Source organism: Schistocerca gregaria, chromosome 5 (assembly GCF_023897955.1).
Source record: "Schistocerca gregaria isolate iqSchGreg1 chromosome 5, iqSchGreg1.2, whole genome shotgun sequence".
Taxonomy (NCBI): domain Eukaryota; kingdom Metazoa; phylum Arthropoda; class Insecta; order Orthoptera; family Acrididae; genus Schistocerca; species Schistocerca gregaria.
Window position 1 is genome coordinate 170994708 of NC_064924.1, and position 21696 is coordinate 171016403.

A 21696-nucleotide genomic window follows, 5' to 3' on the forward strand; every position below is an offset into this window, starting at 1 on the left:
CTGCGTCTTCCCCACTTAAGATTTAAAGTTTATAGCTAATTTCATTTCTACTGTTCTTCACTACTTTCGTCTTCCTTCAGTTTACTCTCACTCCATATTCTGTACTCATTAGACTGTTCATTCTATTCAACAGGTCCTGCAATTCTTTCTCACTTTCACTGAGGATAGCGAAGTCATCAGTGAATCATATCATTGATATCTTCTTCCCCCGAATTTTAATTTCATCCCTGCACCTATACAATTCGAATACTTCGCTCTTGGTCTGTCGTTCTTATTTATACCTCTTGATTCTTGTACGTTATCTATTTTCACCTGTACATATATTTTTCTGAGAATTTCAAACATCCTGCACCATTTTACGTTGTCAATAGCCTTTTTAGCTGGACATATTCTGTGAATGTGTCTTGATTTTTCTTACGTCTGCTTCCGTTACCAAGAGCAACGCAAGAACTACCCCCCTGGTGCCTTTACCATTCCTGAAACGAAACAGATTGTCATCTAACACATCCTCAATCTTCTTTTCCACTCTTCCCAGGGGACTTCAGCTAGAAGCTACAATATAGCTACACTATAGCAGGCCAGCAACTGGAAGCAGTTAGTTCGGTAAATTGTCTGGGAGTAGGCATTAGGAGTGATTTAAAATGGAATGACCATATAAAATTAATCGTCGGTAAAGCAGATGCCAGACAGATTCATTGGAAGAATCCTAAGGAAATGCAGTCAGAAGACAAAAGAAGTAGGTTACAGTACACTTGTTCGCCCACTGCCTGAATATTGCTCACCGGTGTGGGATCCGTACCAGATGGGGCTGTTACAAGAGATAGAGAAGATCCAACGGATAGCAGCGCTCTTCGTTACAGGATCATTTAGTAATCGCGAAAGCGTTACGGAGATGATAGATAAACTCTAATGGAAGACTCTGCAAGAGAGACGCTCATTAGCTTAGTACGGGCTTTTGTTAAAGTTTCGAGAACATACCTTCGCCAAGGAGTCAAGCAGTAAACTGCTCCCTCCTGTGTAAAGAGACCATGTGGATAAAATCAGAGAGATTAGAGCCCACATAGAGGCATAATCTTTCTTTCCACAAACAATACGAGACTGGAATAGAAGGGAGAACCGATAGACGTACTCAATGTACCCTCCGCCACACACCGTCAGGTGGCTTGCAGAGTATGAATGTAGATGTAGATGTAGAAGTAGTCTACGCGGGTGGCGTCCGCGGGGCCCCGAGCTGAGCCTGGCATTGCTTCCACTTATTTGTGTCAGTCTCCTTTCTCCTTCCCTGTCGGCCTCCCTTGGACAACTCTTGCTTTTTCGACCCCAGCGGTACTATGTTTCGTGGCCCGAGGGTGTCCTTCCAATTTTCGTATTCCTACTTCTAACTCAACTCCAGAGGGGAACCCACCCCTTAAGAACAGCCAGAAATCCTGTCAGCTGTGAGGGTAACACCGCAGGTTGGACGAGAGGTCAGTACCCTCTCTTCGTAAAAAATTAAACATGCTTTCAAGCCTCGGAACATTACTGATAAAAGTAGACGACTCCAGTGGCAAAGAAACGGAATACGATTAGGAACGCGGAATGTAAGGAGTCTGTACAAGACAGTAGCTGCAATCAGTGATGTCAAAGAAATTCAAAGGTACGAACTAGATCTAGTTGCTCTGCGACGATGCTGGCAGCGTTGGTGTTGAAAACTGTACTATTTTGTATGGATCCTGTGAACGAGGTCATCTGTTAGGCACTGGTTTCTGCGTCAGTAAGACTATGGCCACTAATGTTTCAGAGTTCGTGTCAGTCAGCCCAAGAACATCTGTTGTAACAGTGGACGTAAAGCATATTAAGGCGGCTTTTGTGAACTGTCATGCTCCCACGGAGGAGAGCGAAAGTGAAGTGAAAGACGAGTTCTATTCACAGCTAGAGACTGTGATGGATCTTCCTTGGTGATAGGAATGGCAAGGTTGGGAAAGAACAAATATTGAAAGACACAAATGGAAGGCACGACGTAAGCAATGATAATGCGGTGAGGTTCATCAGCTTGGCTACATCATCAGGGTTGTTCATCTCCAGCACAAACATCCAGCGGCAAAACATGCATAAGGGAATCTGGGTATCATCAGATGGGAGAACTATAGATCACATAGACCATTTTGCCATTGATCTCAGAGCCAAGAGATGGGTGTTAGACGTTAAGACAGCTCGGGTTGCCAAGAGTTGGACTGATCATTTCCTGGTCAGAAGCCTTTTAAACGTATAGTGTGAAGGCCCCCTAAGATGAAAAGACTTGAAAAGTACCATGTGGAGAAACTAAAAGATGTAGCAACGAAGACCAAATACCAGGTGCAACTTACTAACGGCTTTGACACACTCAGTGAAATCAGGACCTTGAACTAATGTGGGGAAACACTTATTGTAAACAGAGTGGACAAGAAGGTCTGGTTTGGAAAGGAATGTGCAGATGCCCTGGAAAGGAGGAAGGAAGCCAGGAGCAAGTGGCTGGAGGGGGCATATGTGGCACAGGACGAAGCACAATTTGAGGAGGTCTGAAAGACTACACAAGCAACTCTGAGAACAGCAAAGAGGAAATACATAAGGGATATCATCACTGAAGCAGAAACACACTTCAAAGGACAAAAGACTAGGGAACTGTTTCTGAAGGTGATGCACCTTTACAAAGGTCACCAGGCCAAGCAGAAGTTTGCCAAAGATTATCATGATAAGATCCTGACGAACGATAACGGTAGAGCTGAGAGATGGAAAGAGTACTTTAGACAGATGCTAAATTGTGATGAACCTGAACTGCAGTTTGATTTCCAGTACCCAAGTACAGCCGATGAATATTATCCCCCACCTAGCCTGGATGAGATAAAAATCAGAATCATACATCTTAAGCAGAATAAGAGTCCAGGTGAAGATGGAATACAGGCTGAAACGATCCTTTCAGGATGAGAGAAATTTGCAGAAAGAATACGTCGACTGATACAGGCAATTTGGGCCAAATAAGAACTACCAGCAGAATGGAAAACAGCTCCGATTAGTCCAGTACATAAGAAGTGCGCCAAACTGAAATGTGACAACTATAGAGGAATCGCTCTGCTTAACGCCTGCTATTAGATCCTGTCCAGTTGCCTCATACATAGAATTCAGCCAGTGGCCGAATCGATGATTGGAGAGTACCAGCGAGCTTTCTGGCCAGGACAGTCAACAGTAGACCACATCTTCAGTCTCCGGCAGCTCACTGAGAAACTGGGTGAACATGGTAAATATTTGCGTACTTTATTCGTTGATTTTAAGAAGGCCGATGGCTGCATACATCGCAAGAGCCTGCTCAGTTGTTATAAGGAGTTTGGCATGGCAGAGAAACTCATCAATCTGATAAAAATTTGTCTGCACTTGCAAAGGTGAAAATGGGAAATCGCGTAACTGAGGAATTTGAAATTGTGACAATACTCAGGCAAGAAGATGGGTTGTCCCCTATCCTGTTCAACTTTGCCCTCGAGAAGATCGTTCCAAGAGAACGAAGGGATTGAAATCGAAGGAAAGAGACTGGCATACTTGGCCTACGCAGACGACATCCGTTTACTCTCTAGGTCTGATTTGGTGTTGGAGCACATGATCAAAGCACTAAAGGAGACTGCCAGTAGATCTGGGATAAAGATAAGCCAAGACAGAGTACCTCGTTATGAGGCGTGGTCAAAGTCAGACTGCTGGTCATCTACAATCATAGGTGGGAGACCAGTCCTACAAGAAAGTGAATGAATTCAAGTACGTAGGGGAACTTTTAACTGAGAACTCGTCACGTGAAGCAGAGATCAATGTCAGAATACAAGCAGGAAACCGATCTTGCCACAGACTAGCACAACTGCTTCGGTCCAGATATCTCTCCAGACAGTTCAAGATCTTGCCTGTTGTTCTACGTAGCTGTGAGACATGAAATATCCGGAAACAGGACTTCCATAAGCTCCTCGTTTTCGAGAGTAAAGAGCTTCGGAAGATCTTCGGTCCGGTTCTGGATGCAGACACAGGGGGGATGGAGGATCAGATACAACCAAGAGCTTGAGGAACTATACCAGCAGCCCAACATAGCAGGAACTGTCAAAGCCAAACGAATGCAGTGGGCCGGCCACATGGCCCGTGATGGAAGATCTCAGATGGCCTCGGAAACTCCTGGATTTCACATATACAGGAAAGAGACCCCCAGGGAGACGTAAGAAGCGTTGGAGACATGGCCTGCATGAAGATTTCAAGCAAGCATCAATAGATACGGACGGATGGCAGATAGCATCAATGGACAGAATCTAGTGGAGTAGGAAACTTGTAGAAGCGTGCGGTCCACTGGGCCTGATCACGTAGAAGAAGATTCTTCTGTATATTGCTCTTGTCTGAATGAGGTGTTAAACTGATTGTGTCATATTTCCCGCACACATCCGCCCTTCCTAACTTCGGGGTTGTGCGCATTATATAAGTTTGATGGTATTTCCTGGGCTGATAAATTCTACAAGTCAACGCAAATAGTTCTTTCGTTGCTACTTCCTCCAGTTATTTGAGAAATCCCAAAAAAATTTTGTCTTTGCCTTCAGCCTTTTTTGGTAGTAGGACTTCCGAAACTCTGTTTGAATCTAGTACTGGATCCCTTAGTCTTTCATATCGACATCAATTTCTTCTTAAATCAGACTGCATTCCTCACCTCACCCTGTGTGGCGCTTCATTGCACTGTTTCCATTAACCGCTATCTTCCCTGCGTTTAACAGTGTAATTCCTCTAGGAGTCTTGCCGGCCGTGGTGGTCTAGCGCTTCTAGGCGCGCAGTCCGGAACTGCTACGGCCGCAGGTTCGAATCCTGCCTCGGGCATGGATATGTGTGATGTCCTTAGGTTAGTTAGGTTTAAGTAGTTCTAAGGGACTGATGACCACAGATGTTAAGTCTCATAGTGCTCAGAGCCATTTGAACCATTTGAATCTTGGAGTCTTAACCTAGGCACGATCAACTTTAATTTCACTCAAGGTCGTTTTGACTTCTCCCTATACTAAATCAGTCCTTCCAAAGCCCATTTCTGTTGCGGTTCTTCGCATTTTTCCTGCACCCCTTTCGCCTTATCCTTCATGCACTTTCTATTTGTTCAATTCCTACGTGAGTTACATTGTTGTCAATTAATTCATTTCTTTTGTTACCGAAGGTTTCTTCACAGTCATCTTCTTTGTAGCAAAATTTGTCTATGCATGTCGTGTGATTATCCTTTTTAGCGATTCATTCCTCACGAACTGAACTGCCTATTGTGGTTTCCGTTAGCGCAGTACCTAGAGCCGTATACCACTTCCTGATAACTTCGTCATCCATTTGTTGTTGTTGTGGTCTTCAGTCTTGCGACTGGTTTGATGCAGCTCTCCAAGCTACTCTAACCTGTGCAAGCTTCTTCATCTCCCAATACCTACTGCAGCCTACATCCTTCTGAATCTGCTTAGTGTATTCATCTCTTGGTCTCCCTCTACGATTTTTACCTCCAAGCTGCCCTCCAGTACAAAAATTGGCGATTCCTTGATGCCTCAGAACATGTCCTACCAACCGATCCCTTCTTCTAGTCAAGTTGTGCCACAGACTTCTCCCCAATCCTATTCAATACCTCCTCATTAGGTACGTGATCTACCCACTTAATCTTCAACATTCTTCTGTAGCACCACATTCAAAAGCTTCTATTCTCTTCTTGTCTAAACTATTTATCGTCCATGTTTCACTTCCATACATGGTTACACTCCATACAAATACTTTCAGAAACGACTTCCTGGCACTATACTCAATGTTAACAAATTTCTCTTCTTCAGAAACGCTTTCCTTGCCATTGCCAGTCTAGATTTTATATCCTCTGTACTTCGACCATCATCAGTTATTTTACTCCCCAAATAGCAAAACTCCTTTACTACTTGAAGTGTCTCATTTCCTAATCTAATTCCCTCAGCATCACCCGACTTAATTCGACTACATTCCATTATCCTCGTTTTGCTTTTGTTGATGTTCATCTTATATCCTCCTTTCAAGACACTGTCCATTCCGTTCAACTGCTCTTCCAAGTCCTTTGCTGTCTCTGACAGAATTACAATGTCATCGGCGAACCTCAAAGTTTTTATTTCTTCTCCATGGGTTGTAATGCCTACTCCGAACTTTTTTTTTTGCTTGCTTTACTGCTGGCTCAATATACAGATTGGATAGCATAGGGGAGAGCCTACAACTCTGTATCACTCCATTCCCAACCACTGCTTCCCTTTCATGTCCCTCGGCTCTTATAACTGCCATCTGGTTTCTGTACAAATTGTAAATAGCCTTTCGCTCCCTGTATTTTACGCCTGCCAGCTTCAGAATTTGAAAGACAGTATTCCAGTCAACTTTGTCAAAAGCTTTCTGTAAGTCTACAAATGCTAGAAACGTAGGTTTGCCTTTCCTTAATCTTTCTTTTACGATAAGTCGTAGGGTCAGTATTGCCTCCCGTGTTCCAACATTTCTACAGAATCCAAACTGATCTTCACAGAGGTCGGCTTCTACCAGCTTCTGCATTCGTCTGTAAAGAATTTGCGTTAGTATTTTGCAGTTCTGACATTAAATTGGTAGTTCGGTCATTTTCACATCTGCCAACTCCTGCTTTCTTTGGGATTGGAATTATTACATTCTCCTAGAAGTCTGAGGGAATTTCGCCTGTCTCATACATCTTGCTCACCAGATGGTAGAGTTTTGTCAGGACTGGCTCTCCCAGGCTGTTAGTAGTTCTAATGGAATGTTGTCTCCTTTCGGGGCCTTGTTTCGACTTAGTATATCAGTATTCCACTTCTTTGCACATTGATTCTACCAGATGATTCTCTTGAACTTCACTGTCGGTTAAAGAAAGATGTACACACATTATTGTAAATATTTAGCATAAAATGTCAGTTGCACTCAGAATAAGAGTATGAGGACTTACCTATACAGTTCCGGGGTCCCTCGCCGAAGGGCATGTATACGTATGGGTGTCTCGCTGCTTTCTGCTCTTCTGAGAACCTCTCGGGGTCGAAGCGTTGTGGTTCTGGGTAGTACTCGGGGTCGTGGTGGATGGCGTAAACCGGAACGACCACAACCTTTCCTTTCTCAATAATAGGTCCACCATCAGGAAGCTGGAAGTCGCGTGTGCATTTTCGGTCAATGAGGCCAACCGGTGGATATTTCCGCATAGTCTCTGTGGAACGAAATGAACGTGTTTAAAAAATGAAATAACTAACAGTAGTTATAAAACTGCAGTTTTCAAGTCTATCAGAATAAAGGGAGCGAAAGGCTATTTAAAACTTGTACAGGAACCAGACGGCAGTTATAAGAGTCCAGGGCACGAAAGGGAACCAGTGGTTTAGAAAGGAGAATGACAAGGTTGTAACCTATCTCCGATGTCATTTAATTTGTACATTGAGCAAAAGGTAAAATTTAGAGAAGGAATTAAAGTCCAGGAAGAAAAATAAAAGCTTTGAGATCTGCCGATGGCATTATAATTCTATCAGAGACAAAAAAGGACTTGGAAGAGCGTTTGAACTGAATGGACTGTGTCATGAAAGGACGATTTAAAATAAACAACAAAAGTAAAACAAGGGTAATGGACTACAGCTAAATTAAATTAGGTGATACTGAGAGAATTGGATTAGGAAACGAGACACTTAAAGTAGTAGATGAGTCCTGCTAGTTGAGTAACAAAACAACTGATGATGCCGGGAGTAAGGAACACATAAAATGTAGAGTGACAATGGCCAGAGAAGCATATCTGAAGAAGATAATTTTTTTAACGTCATATAGAGAGCTCAGCGTCAGGAAGTCTTTTCTGAAAGTACTTGTATGGAGTGTATCAACATATGGAAGTGATACATGGACGATAAACACTACAGATAATCAGAGAATAGAAGCTTTTGAAATGTGATGCTGCAGAAAAATGCTGAAGATTAGATGGCTGCATAAGGTAACAAGAGAAGAGGTACTGAATATAATTGGCGACGAAAGGAAGTTTTGGCACAACCTGATACATTCTGAGGCATCAAGGGATGATCAGTTCACTGCTGGAGGGAAGCATGGGGGGTAAAAATCCTAGAGGGAGACCAAGAGTTGATTACGATAAGCAGATTCAGAAGGAAGCAGATTGCAGTAGTTATTCGGAGCTGAAGAGGCTGGCACGGGATAGGTTGCGTCACTTGCTCTGCTAAAATCAAATCGAAGTTTCATATTAAATCTCGTAGTGTCTCGTAGTCTCTATCCTAGAGAACGCCCCAGTTGATCAGGCAGGCTTTAGACCAGGGCATAGCTGCTGCGACCAAGTACTCTCTCTCACATCCTTCATAGAGTCAGGATACCAAATGAAGCAGAAAACATCTGTGGCATTTGTTGATCTAACTGCCGCCTTCGACACTGTGTGGAGGGAAGGCCTTATCTACAAATTTCTCCGCATCATACCCTGCAGAACAATGGCTCGACTCATTAACAGCATGCTAAGTGATCGGAAGTTCCAGGTAATCACTGGAAGCAACGTAAGTAAGGAGAGGAAACTGAACAACAGATTGCCTCAAGGATCAGTTCTGTCACCCTTACTGTTCAACCTATATCAATCTGATCTACCAGACACTTCGTCCAGAAAATACTGCTATGCCGATGACCTGGCTCTAGCCGTAAAACATCAGGAAATGAAGACAACAGAAGAGATTCTAGCCAATGACCTGTCTGCATTAGATAATTACTTCAAAATCTGTAGACTCCAACCCAGTGTGAGTAAAACAGAAGTGTGTTGCTTCCATCTGAATAACCTGTTGGCGAACGCAAAGAGTGGAAGTAAATTTCAGAGGCAGAATTCTTCGTCATAATTGGAACCCAAAATATCTTGGTGTCATCCTGGATCGTACACTATGCCTTAAACAACACCTTCTTAACTTAGCTCAAAAGTTGAGGACTCGAAACAGCATCCTCCATAAGCTATGCGGAACTACCTGGGGATCTTCAGCTCTGGGCTTGGTGTACTCAAGCGCTGAGTATTGTGCACCTGTTTGGACGAACAGTCATCATACAAGGCTTGTTAATACACAGCTGAATACTACAATGCGCATAATATCTGGCGCAATTAGATCTACTCCAATTTATTGGCTTCCACTGTTAATCGGTATAATGCCTCCTGATCTACGCAGATGTACTGCCCTTATGACAGAATTCCACAAGATCTCCATGAATTCTAACCTACCCGTGCATAGCGACCTGCCACTTTTAAATCGTAAGAGACTGAAATCACGTTATCCAACTCTGTGCGATGCTGCTGACATGGTTGCTAAGTATTTCAAACCTCTTGAAGAATGGAAAGGTCGGTGGGAAGCTGTGACAGATGTGCACCTGAATAACATCTTCTCAGGTGCTAAACTTCCAAGTGGATTCGACCTAACACAGAATCCGTACCGGCTATGGCCGATGCAGGGATGCTCTCTTTAAGTGGAAGAAGCTGCCTGATCCAGCCTGTGACTGCGGGGCTCCATACCAGACTGTTCACCACATTGTCAGTGAATGCAGGATTCGAGCCTATCACGGCGCCAAAGAGGACTTCCTGCTACCAACTCCAGATGCAATGTGCTGGATTGAAGGACTGGATATTCAGTTGTAAAGACAAACTTAAGTTTCTTGTGTGTCAATATGTACATATGTATATGTAATTTAATTTCATGATATGTCTGTATTAGCCATACGCTAAATAATAATTGTTCTATTTAGATGGATATAAAACATCGGATGAAGAATCAACAGATTGAGATCCGGATTGAAAAGGGCGTTGGGTTCCGAAGTAATGTAATTCGTTCATGACATTCTAAGAATACAGGATGAAAGGCAGAGGTAAACCGAAATGTTAAGCCTTAGCCGTGTTTACTGTATCGACTAAACCGTCGAAATCAATGCTTCCAAGGAGCTTTTACTAATTTATTACTGCAGCTTGTCTAACGACCGCTTCTACTCACATTGTTTAGTCGTACTGTTTAAACTGCTCCAAACTCTTTCATGTGCTTGGTTGTGATGAAAGACGTTATCCTCTTTTTGTTGTTTCATGATGCTTTAATAATCCACCTCCGATTTGTTCTTTTTTTTAAATATTGAACAAAATTAGAGCATTATCATATTCCCAACAAAACACAAAAAATTGAAACGCTTTACATTTCGGTAATAGCTGTTGTAGACTGTATAGCTGTGGGGTGCTGGACATTGCTACAAACTGTTAATCTTTGCTGTAGAGGCTCAGCGTAATGTCATCATTAGCTGATGAACTAACTCTAGCTCACCGGACGCAGAACGCACTCCGGCTAATGCGGAAACGCTATAATTTTGAAACAGGTTTAGAAAACTCAGCAGTACTTTATAAACGCGGAAAGTTGCTGCCGGAACTCACAGGTTCGAGGTGACGTGTCGTCAACCACTGCATGTTCGTCATGTTGTTTCTTGATACTTACTCTAATAACTTTATTCGACTATATAACTTCTGTTTTACAGCAAACATTAATGTCTCACTGACATAAACAGTTCCGGAGACGAATGCTTGGTCAAATGGTGTAGGACGGAAGAGCAAATTCCGTGGTTTTTAGGATGGATAAGAGAATCGACGAATAGTCTCTACCAGGCTTCCCGAAGTAGATTCAACTTTCCCCCCCCCCCCCCCCCTAATACTGCCCCACCACGCTCGGCGAGCTTCAGATTCATACACTACTGGCCATTAAAATTGCCTGTGGCCAAGCGGTTCTAGGCGCTTCAGTCCGGAACCGCGCTGCGGCTACGGTCGCAGGTTCGAGTCCTGCCTCGGGCATGTATGTGTGTAACGTCCTTAGGTTAGTTAGGTTTAAGTAGTTCTAAGTCTAGGGGACTGATGACCTCAGATGTTAAGTCCCATAGTCATTAGAGCCATTTGAACCGTTAAAATTGCTACACCAAGAAGAAAATCCAGATGATAAACGGGTATTCATTGGACAAATATCTTACAGTAGAACTGACATGTGTTTACATTTTTACTCAATTTGGGTGCATAGATCATGAGAAATCAGTACCCAGAACAACCACCTCTCGCCGTAATAACAGCCTTGATACGCCTGGGCATTGGGTCAAACAGAGCTTGTAGAGATATAGCTGCCCATGCAGCTTCAACACGATACCACAGTTCATCAAGAGTAGTGACTGGCGTATTGTGACGAGCCAGTTGCTAAGCCACCATTGACCACACGTTTTCAATTGGTGAGAGACCTGGAGAAAGTGCTGGCCAGGGCAGCAGTCGAACATTTTCTGTATCCAGAAAGGCCCGTACAGGACCTGCAACATGCTGTCGAGCATTATCCTGCTGAAATGTAGGGTTTCGCTGGGATGAATGAGGGTAGAGCCACGTGTCGTAACACATCTGAAATGTAACGTCCACTGTTCAAAGTGCCGTCAAAGCGAACAAGAGGTGACCGAAACGTGTAACCAATGGCACCCCATACCATCACGCCGGGTGGTACGCCAGTATGACGATGACGAATACACACTTCCAATGTGCGTTCACCGTGGTGTCGTCAAACAAAGATGCGACCATCATGATGCTGTTGACAGATTCTGGATTCATCCAAAAAAATGACGTTTTGCCATTCGTGCACACAGGTCCGTCGTTGAGTACACCATCGCAGCCGCTCCTGTCTGTGAGGCAGCGTCAATGGTAACCGCAGCCTTGGTCTCCGAGCTGATAGTCAATGCTGCTGCAAACGTCGTCGAACTGTTCGAGAAGATGGTTGTTGTCTTGCAAACGTCTATCTGTCGACTCAGGGATCGAGACGTGGCTGCACGATCCGTTACAGCCATGTGGATAAGATGCCTGTCATCTCTACTGGTAGTGAAACGAGGCCGTTGGGATCGAGCACGGCGTTCCGTATTACCCTCCTGAACCCACCGATTCCATATTCTGCTAAAAGTCATTGGATCTCGACCAACGCGAGCAGTAATGTCGCGATACGATAAACCGCAAGCGCAATAGGCTGCAATTCGACCTTTATTATCGTCGGAAACGTCATGGTACGCATTTGTGCTCTTTACACAAGGCATCACAACAACGTTTCACCAGGCACCGCCGGTCAACTGCTGTTTGTGTATGAGAAATCGGTTGGAAACTTTCCTCATGTCAGCACGTTGTAGGTGTCGCCACCGGCGGCAACCTTGTGTGAATGCTCTGAAAATCTAATCATTTGCATACCAGAGCATTTTCTCGCGTCTGTAGCACGTCATCTTCGTGGTGTAGCAATTTTAATGGCCAGTAGTGTAATTCAGTGATGCGCTGCCGGCCTCACCTACAGTAACCAGGGAACAGTCTTGCGTAATCCGCTATAATGTGCAACTATAGTAGCTGATACAGGGACGCTTACACTCACTCCACAGTAAAATCATTGTGTTTCCATGCAGAAAATGAAGTGTCCACTCGAAACGTGGCGCCCCTTCGTTGACATATTCTAAAAAACAGTGCGGATATTGGTCAGACTTTGATGTACGACAGTCCAGAAAAAAGATATGTTGTACTCATTGGTGAAGCTAAGAACAAATTAGTCAAATAAATAGAGAGGCCTGTGGGATCATGAAGTTTCCTGTCCTGTTGATTAATTTTTTGCATTGTTTTTAAAAAAATAATTAGCATTTTTGTGAGAAAGTAATGTGCGCTGACGCAGCCTGGCGCAAACAGCGCGTAGGCAGACCATGTGTGTACTGATGATGCACTCACACGAGAAGCACAATCGACAAAAGTCGCAAGAAGGTGTACGATTCCTGACCGACGTTCACTTGTTTCAGGCAGCTTCCTACCTTATCCCAACACACAATGCTGTATGAACTGGCACTGCCGTCACTATTTGTGTGTCGTTGACGTCATGTGTCACTACTGTTTTCCTATAGAAAAGCAAACGACATTCCAGACTGGATGCCATCTGCCAACGTAGTCAGACTAGAATGGCACGAGGGAAAGTTGTCAGTGTTGGTCGAATACTTCAGAACAGCGTCGTTTCGACTAGCCCCCATCAATCAATAGCTCCTTGCGTTCCAAAGAGTACGCGAATAGTAAAAAAAATTGGCCAGGTACTCGCGCCCTAAGGATTCCGTACAAAATTAATTATGTATTCAGGCGGTGTATCCACTCCGGGAATCAAGAATCTCGATCATTTTTTCCCGTTTTCGCAATTGATACTGGCAAGGCATTGGTCCCATGCATTCCACGACTTTTGAGAATGTTTTGATTTCGATAATACAAATGTGACATTAAGTCATGCAGAAGGCAGACGACTATTATAATAATAATAATCAATATTTCTGCATTCAGGCTGATTGGATCGCGATGTAATTGTCATACATCAGGTAAGGAATGACTTTATTGCTCATATGACCAGTTTCGGAATTTATCCACCAGCAAATATTCAGGAGTGATTGCTCCACGTAGGTATGGCGTTTCAAGCTGCATGTGAAACAAATATTCGCAGACTAGTCTGCGAATGTTTGACTTTCATCCCTTGCGATCCAGTCAGTCTGAATGCGGTTGTTTTTCAAGTTTGGCATCGGACAACCAATGACAAAAGAAATATTTTTTATGTGACATTATTAAAAATTAACCATTTTCGGAATTTTTCCTTTATTTGCATTGTGAAGCCTTGCCTCTGGCAAATTTCTTGATTGTAGGTCAACGGAAAGTACCGTGAACGTTTTGATGGGTGAGTTTGCACGGACATAAATGGCCGTATCTTTGTTTTTCAGTGACTTAAGAACTTGCATTCATTACACTGCCAAATGACTGTAGCCCTTAGTATGTGACATAAATTTCGACATGGTACGTCTGTCGCTTTGTGAGAAATAGTGACCTTAACAGATGGATGACACGCAGATAACAAACACCAGAAACCGTTAATTAATAACATGATTACTAAATACTGTTTTCGACTTTTTCCTTTACTTGTACAAAGTGGCTAGGGCCTCCCGTCGGGTAGACCTTTCGCCTGGTGCAAGTCTTTCGCGTTGACGCCACTTCAGCGACTTGCTTGTTGATGGGTATGAAATGATTATGATAAGGACAACACAACACCCAGTACCTGAGCGGAGAAAATTTCCGACCCAGCCGGGAATCGAACCCCCACTAGATATGACATTCCGTCGCGCTGACCTCTCAGCTACCAGGGGCGGACTACTTGTACAGTGAAACCTTACCTCTTGCCAAATTTCGTAATTCTACATCAAAGGGTAGAGAAATGTTGTTAAGGTGGTTCAGTGAACTCTCTACCAGGCATTTAAGTGTGAATTGCAGAGTGGTCATGTAGACGTAGGTGTAAACTCGTGCAACACACAATCTAGCTTGATAATGACAACAGGTCGGTGAGGAAGAGTCCACAATATTCTTGAAGTATGACACATGGAGGTGAAACCACTCATTGATAAATAGAAATCATCGAGTTTCCAAATTTCGGGAATGTTGACGGCGTGTTTCCGCCTCTGTGCCAGATAGGCCCCGGCGTTTACTATGAGATTAAGATCTGATGATTTAGTGCGGCAGTCGAAGTACGAAAGGTGCCTGAGAATTCGTCAACGCTGGAACATACACTTCTGGAAATTGAAATAAGAACACCGTGAATTCATTGTCCCAGGAAGGGGAAACTTTATTGACACATTCCTGGGGTCAGATACATCACATGATCACACTGACAGAACCACAGGCACATAGACACAGGCAACAGAGGATGCACAATGCCGGCACTAGTACAGTGTATATCCACCTTTCGCAGCAATGCAGGCTGCTATTCTCCCATGGAGACGATCGTAGAGATGCTGGATGTAGTCCTGTGGAACGGCTTGCCATGCCATTTCCACCTGGCGCCTCAGTTGGACCAGCGTTCGTGCTGGACGTGCAGACCATGTGAGACGACGCTTCATCCAGTCCCAAACATGCTCAACGAGGGACAGATCCGGAGATCTTGCTGGCCAGGGTAGTTGACTTACACCTTCTAGAGCACCTTGGGTGGCACGGGATACATGCGGACGTGCATTGTCCTGTTGGGACAGCAAGTTCAATTTCCGGTCTAGGAATGGTAGAACGATGGGTTCGATGACGGTTTGGATGTACCGTGCACTATTCAGTGTCCCCTCTACGATCACCAGAGGTGTACGGCCAGTGTAGGAGATCGCTCCCCACACCATGATGCCGGGTGTTGGCCCTGTGTGTCTCGGTAGTATGCAGTCCTGATTGTGGCGCTCACCTGCACGGCGCCAAACACGCATACGACCATCATTGGCACCAAGGCAGAAGCGACTCTCATCGCTGAAGACGACACGTCTCCATTCGTCCCTCCATTAACGCCTGTCGCGACACCAATGGAGGTGGGCTGCATGATGTTGGGGCGTGAGCGGAAGACGGCCTAACGGTGTGCGGGACCGTAGCCCAGCTTCATGGAGACGGTTGCGAATGGTCCTCGCCGATACCCCAGGAGCAACAGTGTCCCTAATTTGCTGGGAAGTGGCGGTGCGGTCCCCTACGGCACTGCGTAGGATCCTACGGTCTTGGCGTGCATCCGTGCGTCGCTGCGGTCCGGTCCCAGGTCGACGGGCACGTGCACCTTCCGCCGACCACTGGCGACAACATCGATGTACTGTGGAGACCTCACGCCCCACGTGTTGAGCAATTCGGCGGTTCGTCCACCCGGCCTCCCGCATGCCCACTATACGCCCTCTCTCAAAGTCCGTCAACTGCACATACGGTTCACGTCCACGCTGTCGCGGCATGCTACCAGTGTTAAAGACTTCGATGGAGCTCCGTATGCCACGGCAAACTGGCTGACACTGACGGCGGCGGTGCACAAATGCTGCGCAGCTGGCGCCATTCGACGGCCAACACCGCGGTTCCTGGTGTGTCCGCTGTGCCGTGCGTGTGATCATTGCTTGTACAGCCCTCTCGCAGTGTCCGGAGCAAGTATGGTGGGTCTGACACACCGGTGTCAATGTGTTCTTTTCTCCATTTCCAGGAGTGTATTTGTGCAGACCTGAAAATATGGCTGTTGACATGATTGAAGACCTGAATGTCCACAGTGTGCGCATCATGAAGACGTATCTTTTAACTGTATTGGCTTAGAAACTTAACATTTTTACAGCAGCAAAGGGCCATAGACCTCAGTATGTGACATAAAACCCAACTTGATACGCTATCCGCTTTTGCACCCACCTCCATATACTTTCAATTGTTGCGTCTCTTACAGTTTTGCAAATATTTTTCCTCACTCCATAATAGCCGGCAACATTCTTGCACGAAATCTGAGCACGTACCTGTTGGCCAAGACAGCGCAACTCCCAATCCCCTACATCGGCTTTCCTTCTGCGGAAGTGCTTGACTTGATGCACTTTATAGTACACTAGCACCTTTGGCAATTCACATACTCAGGAGTTGCTCACTACACATCAGTCGCTTGTCATCGTTCCATTCCCTGCGCATCTCCCTACAGACATTCCGAATCGCGACTTCAGCTCTTATTCCCTTCAAGTATACCAACTGTATCCTATCAGAAGCGCAAATCATTTCACAAATATCTGTCCTTACTTGCTCCTGTCCATTAGCTATATCATTACTTACGTGCTTGACCTTATTTTCTCTCAGCCCTAGGTCTATGAAAGTTAATCCCCTTTATCTCTTGTTCTTCCTCAAATTTTTCAGTATCCTCTTCTTTTTCGTGGTCTTTATCCCACATCTTCATGGCGTTAGCGTGTTAATTTTTCTGGATCTGGCAGTGTTACTTGTAAAAGGTGGCCACCCACCGTTCTTTTCGTGACAGAATTTGGCACCCCTTCTGAAAGCGTCGAATACTTTCTAAAAGTTTGTGCATCATGTAAGTGAAGTGGTACAAGGGTACCAACCCAAATGCGGGAAACGAGCTAAAACCCAAATCCGTGCTGCCCGACACAACGGCCTTCTAGTTAACCGGCGGGGTGGTTTGATCCACGGCCGCCATACCTCCCCGAATCCCAGAAGCACAGTGCTAACGCCTGCAGTTATCAGGGCAAGTTCCATGAAGTTGCATTGGACTTGAGAGTAATTAAATTCTGATCCTTGCCTTTTATGAATGTATTACATGTTAGGTTTCGTCTACACTTCAGCTGGAAGAAATCAAAATCAAGTTCAAAGGAATGATAAATCAGAGAATCATCACCTACAGCACACCAACGTTAAGATGGAGACTTATCAAGAACTGGTGTTCAAAATCTTTGTTATTAAATTTCAAAGACAGAAGGATGGCATGCTTATAAGCTATGGACCGTTCACCAGTCGCTTCGCAAATTTTGAAAAATGTTCACATGTGTATGAATTCCTAAGGGACCAAACTGTTGAGGTCATCGGTCCTTAGACTTACACACTACTTAAACTAACCAGAACATCACACACACCAATGCCCGAGGGAGGACTCGAACCTCCGACGGGAGGGACCGCGCAATCCCTGACATGGTGCCCAAAACCGCGCGGCCACGCCGCGCAGCCGAAAATTTTCAAACCAGACACTGGCACCATGGGCAGTCAGTCTTTGGACCAGCCTCACAGTAAGCTCGCGACACAGCAGAGGTCGGACAATCCCTGTTTATTTATATTTCAGAAGCAGCACCATTTACTTGCACATGTAGGGGAACTCGGCGCTGAACGGGATAGCGGGGCACAGTGGGAAATTGCTCTTTTCTAGACTACACGGTGCTGCAACCTGTTGTATGGGTATGTAACTATTTCTCCGAATGGAAGGGAAGTTAGGGCATCCATTTTTATTTAGTTTGAAGTGCGAGACCTAAGTGAATTGTTGTCTGTCACGTTACCGCTTACATTGTTCTAAGGTTTGGTGAATTTCAAAGCCACGTAAGCTGTTAATTGTTAATTGTCTACTATAAAATGATATATTCCCTTAACGTGCATGACATTTGTTATACTTTAGTTATGTAACGCGTTTAAATACGTCAGTTATTACACCCCATAAAAGTTGTTAACCTCAAAAGGGCTCTTGGGGCGGAACGGAACGGGGCAGAATGGGATAGTTTCCCGTTCTGCCCCGTCATATTCTGATGCAATTAGAAAGCAAACTGTATTCTCTCTTCTTTCCCCCTTGCTGTTCCAGATGGTGCTAACGTACATGTAAAAGACTGATACACAGCAATTGAACGTAAAAGTGATGGAAATGGCAGTTTCAGCAGTTTCATCTTCCCAAATGGGGTTTTTAAAAGCACCTAAGGGGTTCAACGTACCGAAAGCAACATTTGAAAGATATGTGTGTAAAGCTACGAATAATCCTGACTACATAATTGACAAATCAGATGGGAAATTTAAAAAGGTGCTGTTAACATATCTCAAGTCAATGGAAAGCAGAGTTTTTGGTCTAACAGTGAAAGATCTCAATCACTAGCCTATCAACTAGCCGAAAGAAATTGCTTACCAAACAAATTTGACAAACAAACATGTCTAGCTCGACAAGACTGGGCTAAAGGATTTATTACGAGGCATCCTACACTGTCTATTCGCAAGCCAGAAAATAACTCTGGTGCTCGAGCAATGGCATTCAACAAAGTAGCAGTTTCACAGTTTAACTCTCCCAACCACTTATGTTTGCCGAACGACTCAGCTTTCCAGATATCGCTTGAGACTGTCATTCCAACCCCACTAATCTGTCAAAATACTCGGCGGACTGCAAGAAGCAAAGGAAAAACCGTCGTATTAACAGATTCTCCTTAGAAGAAGGAACTGCAGAATGCTGTTGCATGTGAATTAGCGCTACAGAAGGGAGGAGGGTGCACAAATGTGAACAATGTCAGGACAGAGACGTCAGGTGCAATGCAACTTAAGGCAAAAATATCAAAATGTGCACCCAAAACAAAAAAAAAAGAAACAGACGACATCGAAGATCTTAAGAAAAATAAAAGGAAGAAGATGATGGAGAAGAGAGAATCAGAGGAAGAGAGGATGATGAGGGTCTCTACTGTGGGGACTTCAACTCCGTTTCTGATGAGGGTTGGGTTGCATGCCAGAGGTGTTTCAGGTGGGCACACAAAGCATGTGCTGGCATAGACAGTGAAGATGAAGAAGAAATACTGATTTTTGACCATTGTCGAAAGGGCTAGTAGTTAGTGGTTTGGTGGTTATTAAGCATTGTACATGTTTCAGAATGACATTAAAATATTCTCTTATTTTGAAGAATGACTTTTCAATTGTTTAAACTACACATTCTTTAGTCTGAATTGCCTTTTATACAACATTTTGTCATAGTTTAATACGATATTCGTAATTCCAATTCAACGTTTATGCAATAATTTAAGAAAAAATTACCTTATCCCATTCTGCTCCGTGGGTGGGGCGGAACTGGAAATATGCAACACTTTCTTACAAAAATTGTAAAAAATGCAAAATGTATATTTTTAAATGATTTTAAAATAGGGTACATTAGGTTACAATACAACGTGTTTTTTTATAACTTTAAGAAGTGTTTCCTTGTGTCCCCTTATCTTATACACATTGTTAAACATTAAGTATCCCGTTCCTCCTCGAGTACCCCTACAGTTGTATTGATTTTACCTTTCATTGACATGGATCATCTTCATTGGACTTACCCTCATTAAAGGCTATACGAGCAATATCTTTGTTACAGGGACAACTTACATTTGTTGTCCTCGCCTAAGGTAAGCACTGGAACTAATTAGGCAGTCTGTCGTGGAGCGACGCTTATCTGAGTTTCTCCGTTCCATTTGTAAATTTTTGATGATGCAATTTAGAAACACTTGTACTTCGTAATGACAGGGAAAAAAGTGGGACTTTATTCATAAAAATCCTGAACGACGTCCATGTAACGAACCTCCAGGGCCAGTGCTCAAACACGAACAGATAGCTTTTTCTGGCAACGTAAAACCTGCTTATCTCATCCCGTGTAGACAAGGTCTAGGTTTATGTCCAGATATACTGAAAAGTTTAACAGTTGCTTACAATAGACTACAGCGTGAGATATTACTTCAGGACAGCTCTGTATCATCTTTTGCGGCTTCCAAATAGAAACTGTCTGTGTGGTAGTGAAAAGACGGCGGTCACTTTAGTCATGTTGGTGTGCGAAATATGAGCCTGTGGAAACTCACCTGAGACGACCTTGTCCAGATATTTCATCCCGACAAGAGCCTCGTACGTAAACTGCCCTCCGTGCTCTTTCAGCGTAGCGTCCACCTCCTCATGCAGTCGCTTCTGTACGTCTTGATTGAGAGCCAACTCGTACAGCGCGAAACTCGTGACAGTGGAGGACGTCTCGAAGCCTCCAGCGTAAAACAGGATCGACTGTGCTGCCACGTCGTCCATCGTAAACCCTGTGAACAAACTTTGCGTCGTCAGTACAGTTCTTTGACGTGAGCATAATGAGTTCATGTTACTAACGTCGCGCCTTAAGAGCGCAATTACGAGCTGATCTGGAGGATGACTAATGCTCAGTCGGATGCTAGATAGTTTAGTCAGCAACAAAGCAGCTAGAGCTCCCATGCAGCTGGTCCCTCAAGGTAACTTGCAATTTACACTTAATTTGCAAACGTAAATGTTCCTTCTTGGTAGATATTTCATTTTAATATATAGAGATTATTTATACCCTAAAATACAGCTGTTATCAGATGGTACTTGACATCTGCGATTGCGTCTCAAAGCGCTGCCCCACTGTAATCAGTGCTCCAGAGCGGGAGATTATCTGTTTGAGACAAGTCTGGCATAATCGATAATTCTAGAAAACATTGTGTTTCTTGCTGTACGATATGCAGCAGGATTATAGAACATACAGGGTGTTTCAATAATGACCGGTAAATTTGAAACGGCAATACAAACTAAACGAGCAGCGATAGAAATACACCGTTTGTTGCAATATGCTTGGGACAACAGTACATTTTTAGGCAGACAAACTTTCGAAATTACAGTAGTTACAATAGTCAACAACAGATGGCGCTGCGGTCTGGGAAACTCTATAGTACAATATTTTCCACATATCCACCATGCGTAGCAATAATATGGCGTAGTCTCTGAATGAAATTACCCGAAACCTTTGACAACGTGTCTGGCGGAATGGCTTCACATGCAGATGAGATGTACAGCTTCAACTGTTCAATTGTTTCTGGATTCTGGCGGTACACCTGCTCTTTCAAGTGTCCCCACAGAAAGAAGTCACAGGGGTTCATGTCTGGCGAATAGGGAGGCCAATCCACGCCGTCTCCTGTATGTTTCGGATAGCCCAAAGCAATCACACGATCATCGAAACATTCATTCAGGAAATTAAAGACGTCGGTCGTGCGATGTGGCTGGGCACCATCTTGCATAAACCACGAGGTGTTCGCAGTGTCGTCTAAGGCAGTTTGTACCGCCACAGATTCACGAAGAATGTCCAGATAGCGTGATGCAGTAATCGTTTCGGATCTGAAAAATGGGCCAATGATTCCTTTGGAAGAAATGGCTGCCCAGACCAGTACTTTTTGAGGATTGCAGGGACGATGGGACAGTAACATGGGGTTTTTCGGTTCCCCATATGCGCCAGTTCAGTTTATTGACGAAGCCGTCCAGGTAAAAATAAGCTTCGTCAGTAAACCAAATACTGCCCACATGCATATCGCCATCATAAATCCTGTGCACTATATCGTTAGCGGCGCTGAGGGGTTGCCGCGTTTGAATTTTGTATG

General features: G+C 44.2%; 1 protein-coding gene across 1 annotated transcript in view; it reads right to left on the reverse strand.

Annotated features, from left to right (window-relative positions):
• The window catches only part of LOC126272731 (cytochrome P450 6k1-like), an 80987-nt gene that overhangs the window by 1366 nt on the left and 57925 nt on the right, over nt 1–21696 (reverse strand). The window contains exons 6-7 of the mRNA XM_049975788.1: nt 20131–20352; nt 6941–7192 (exon numbers count right to left, since the gene is read on the reverse strand). Of these exons, the coding sequence (XP_049831745.1) occupies nt 6941–7192; nt 20131–20352 (474 nt within the window). The remainder of the gene's footprint in view (nt 1–6940; nt 7193–20130; nt 20353–21696) is intronic.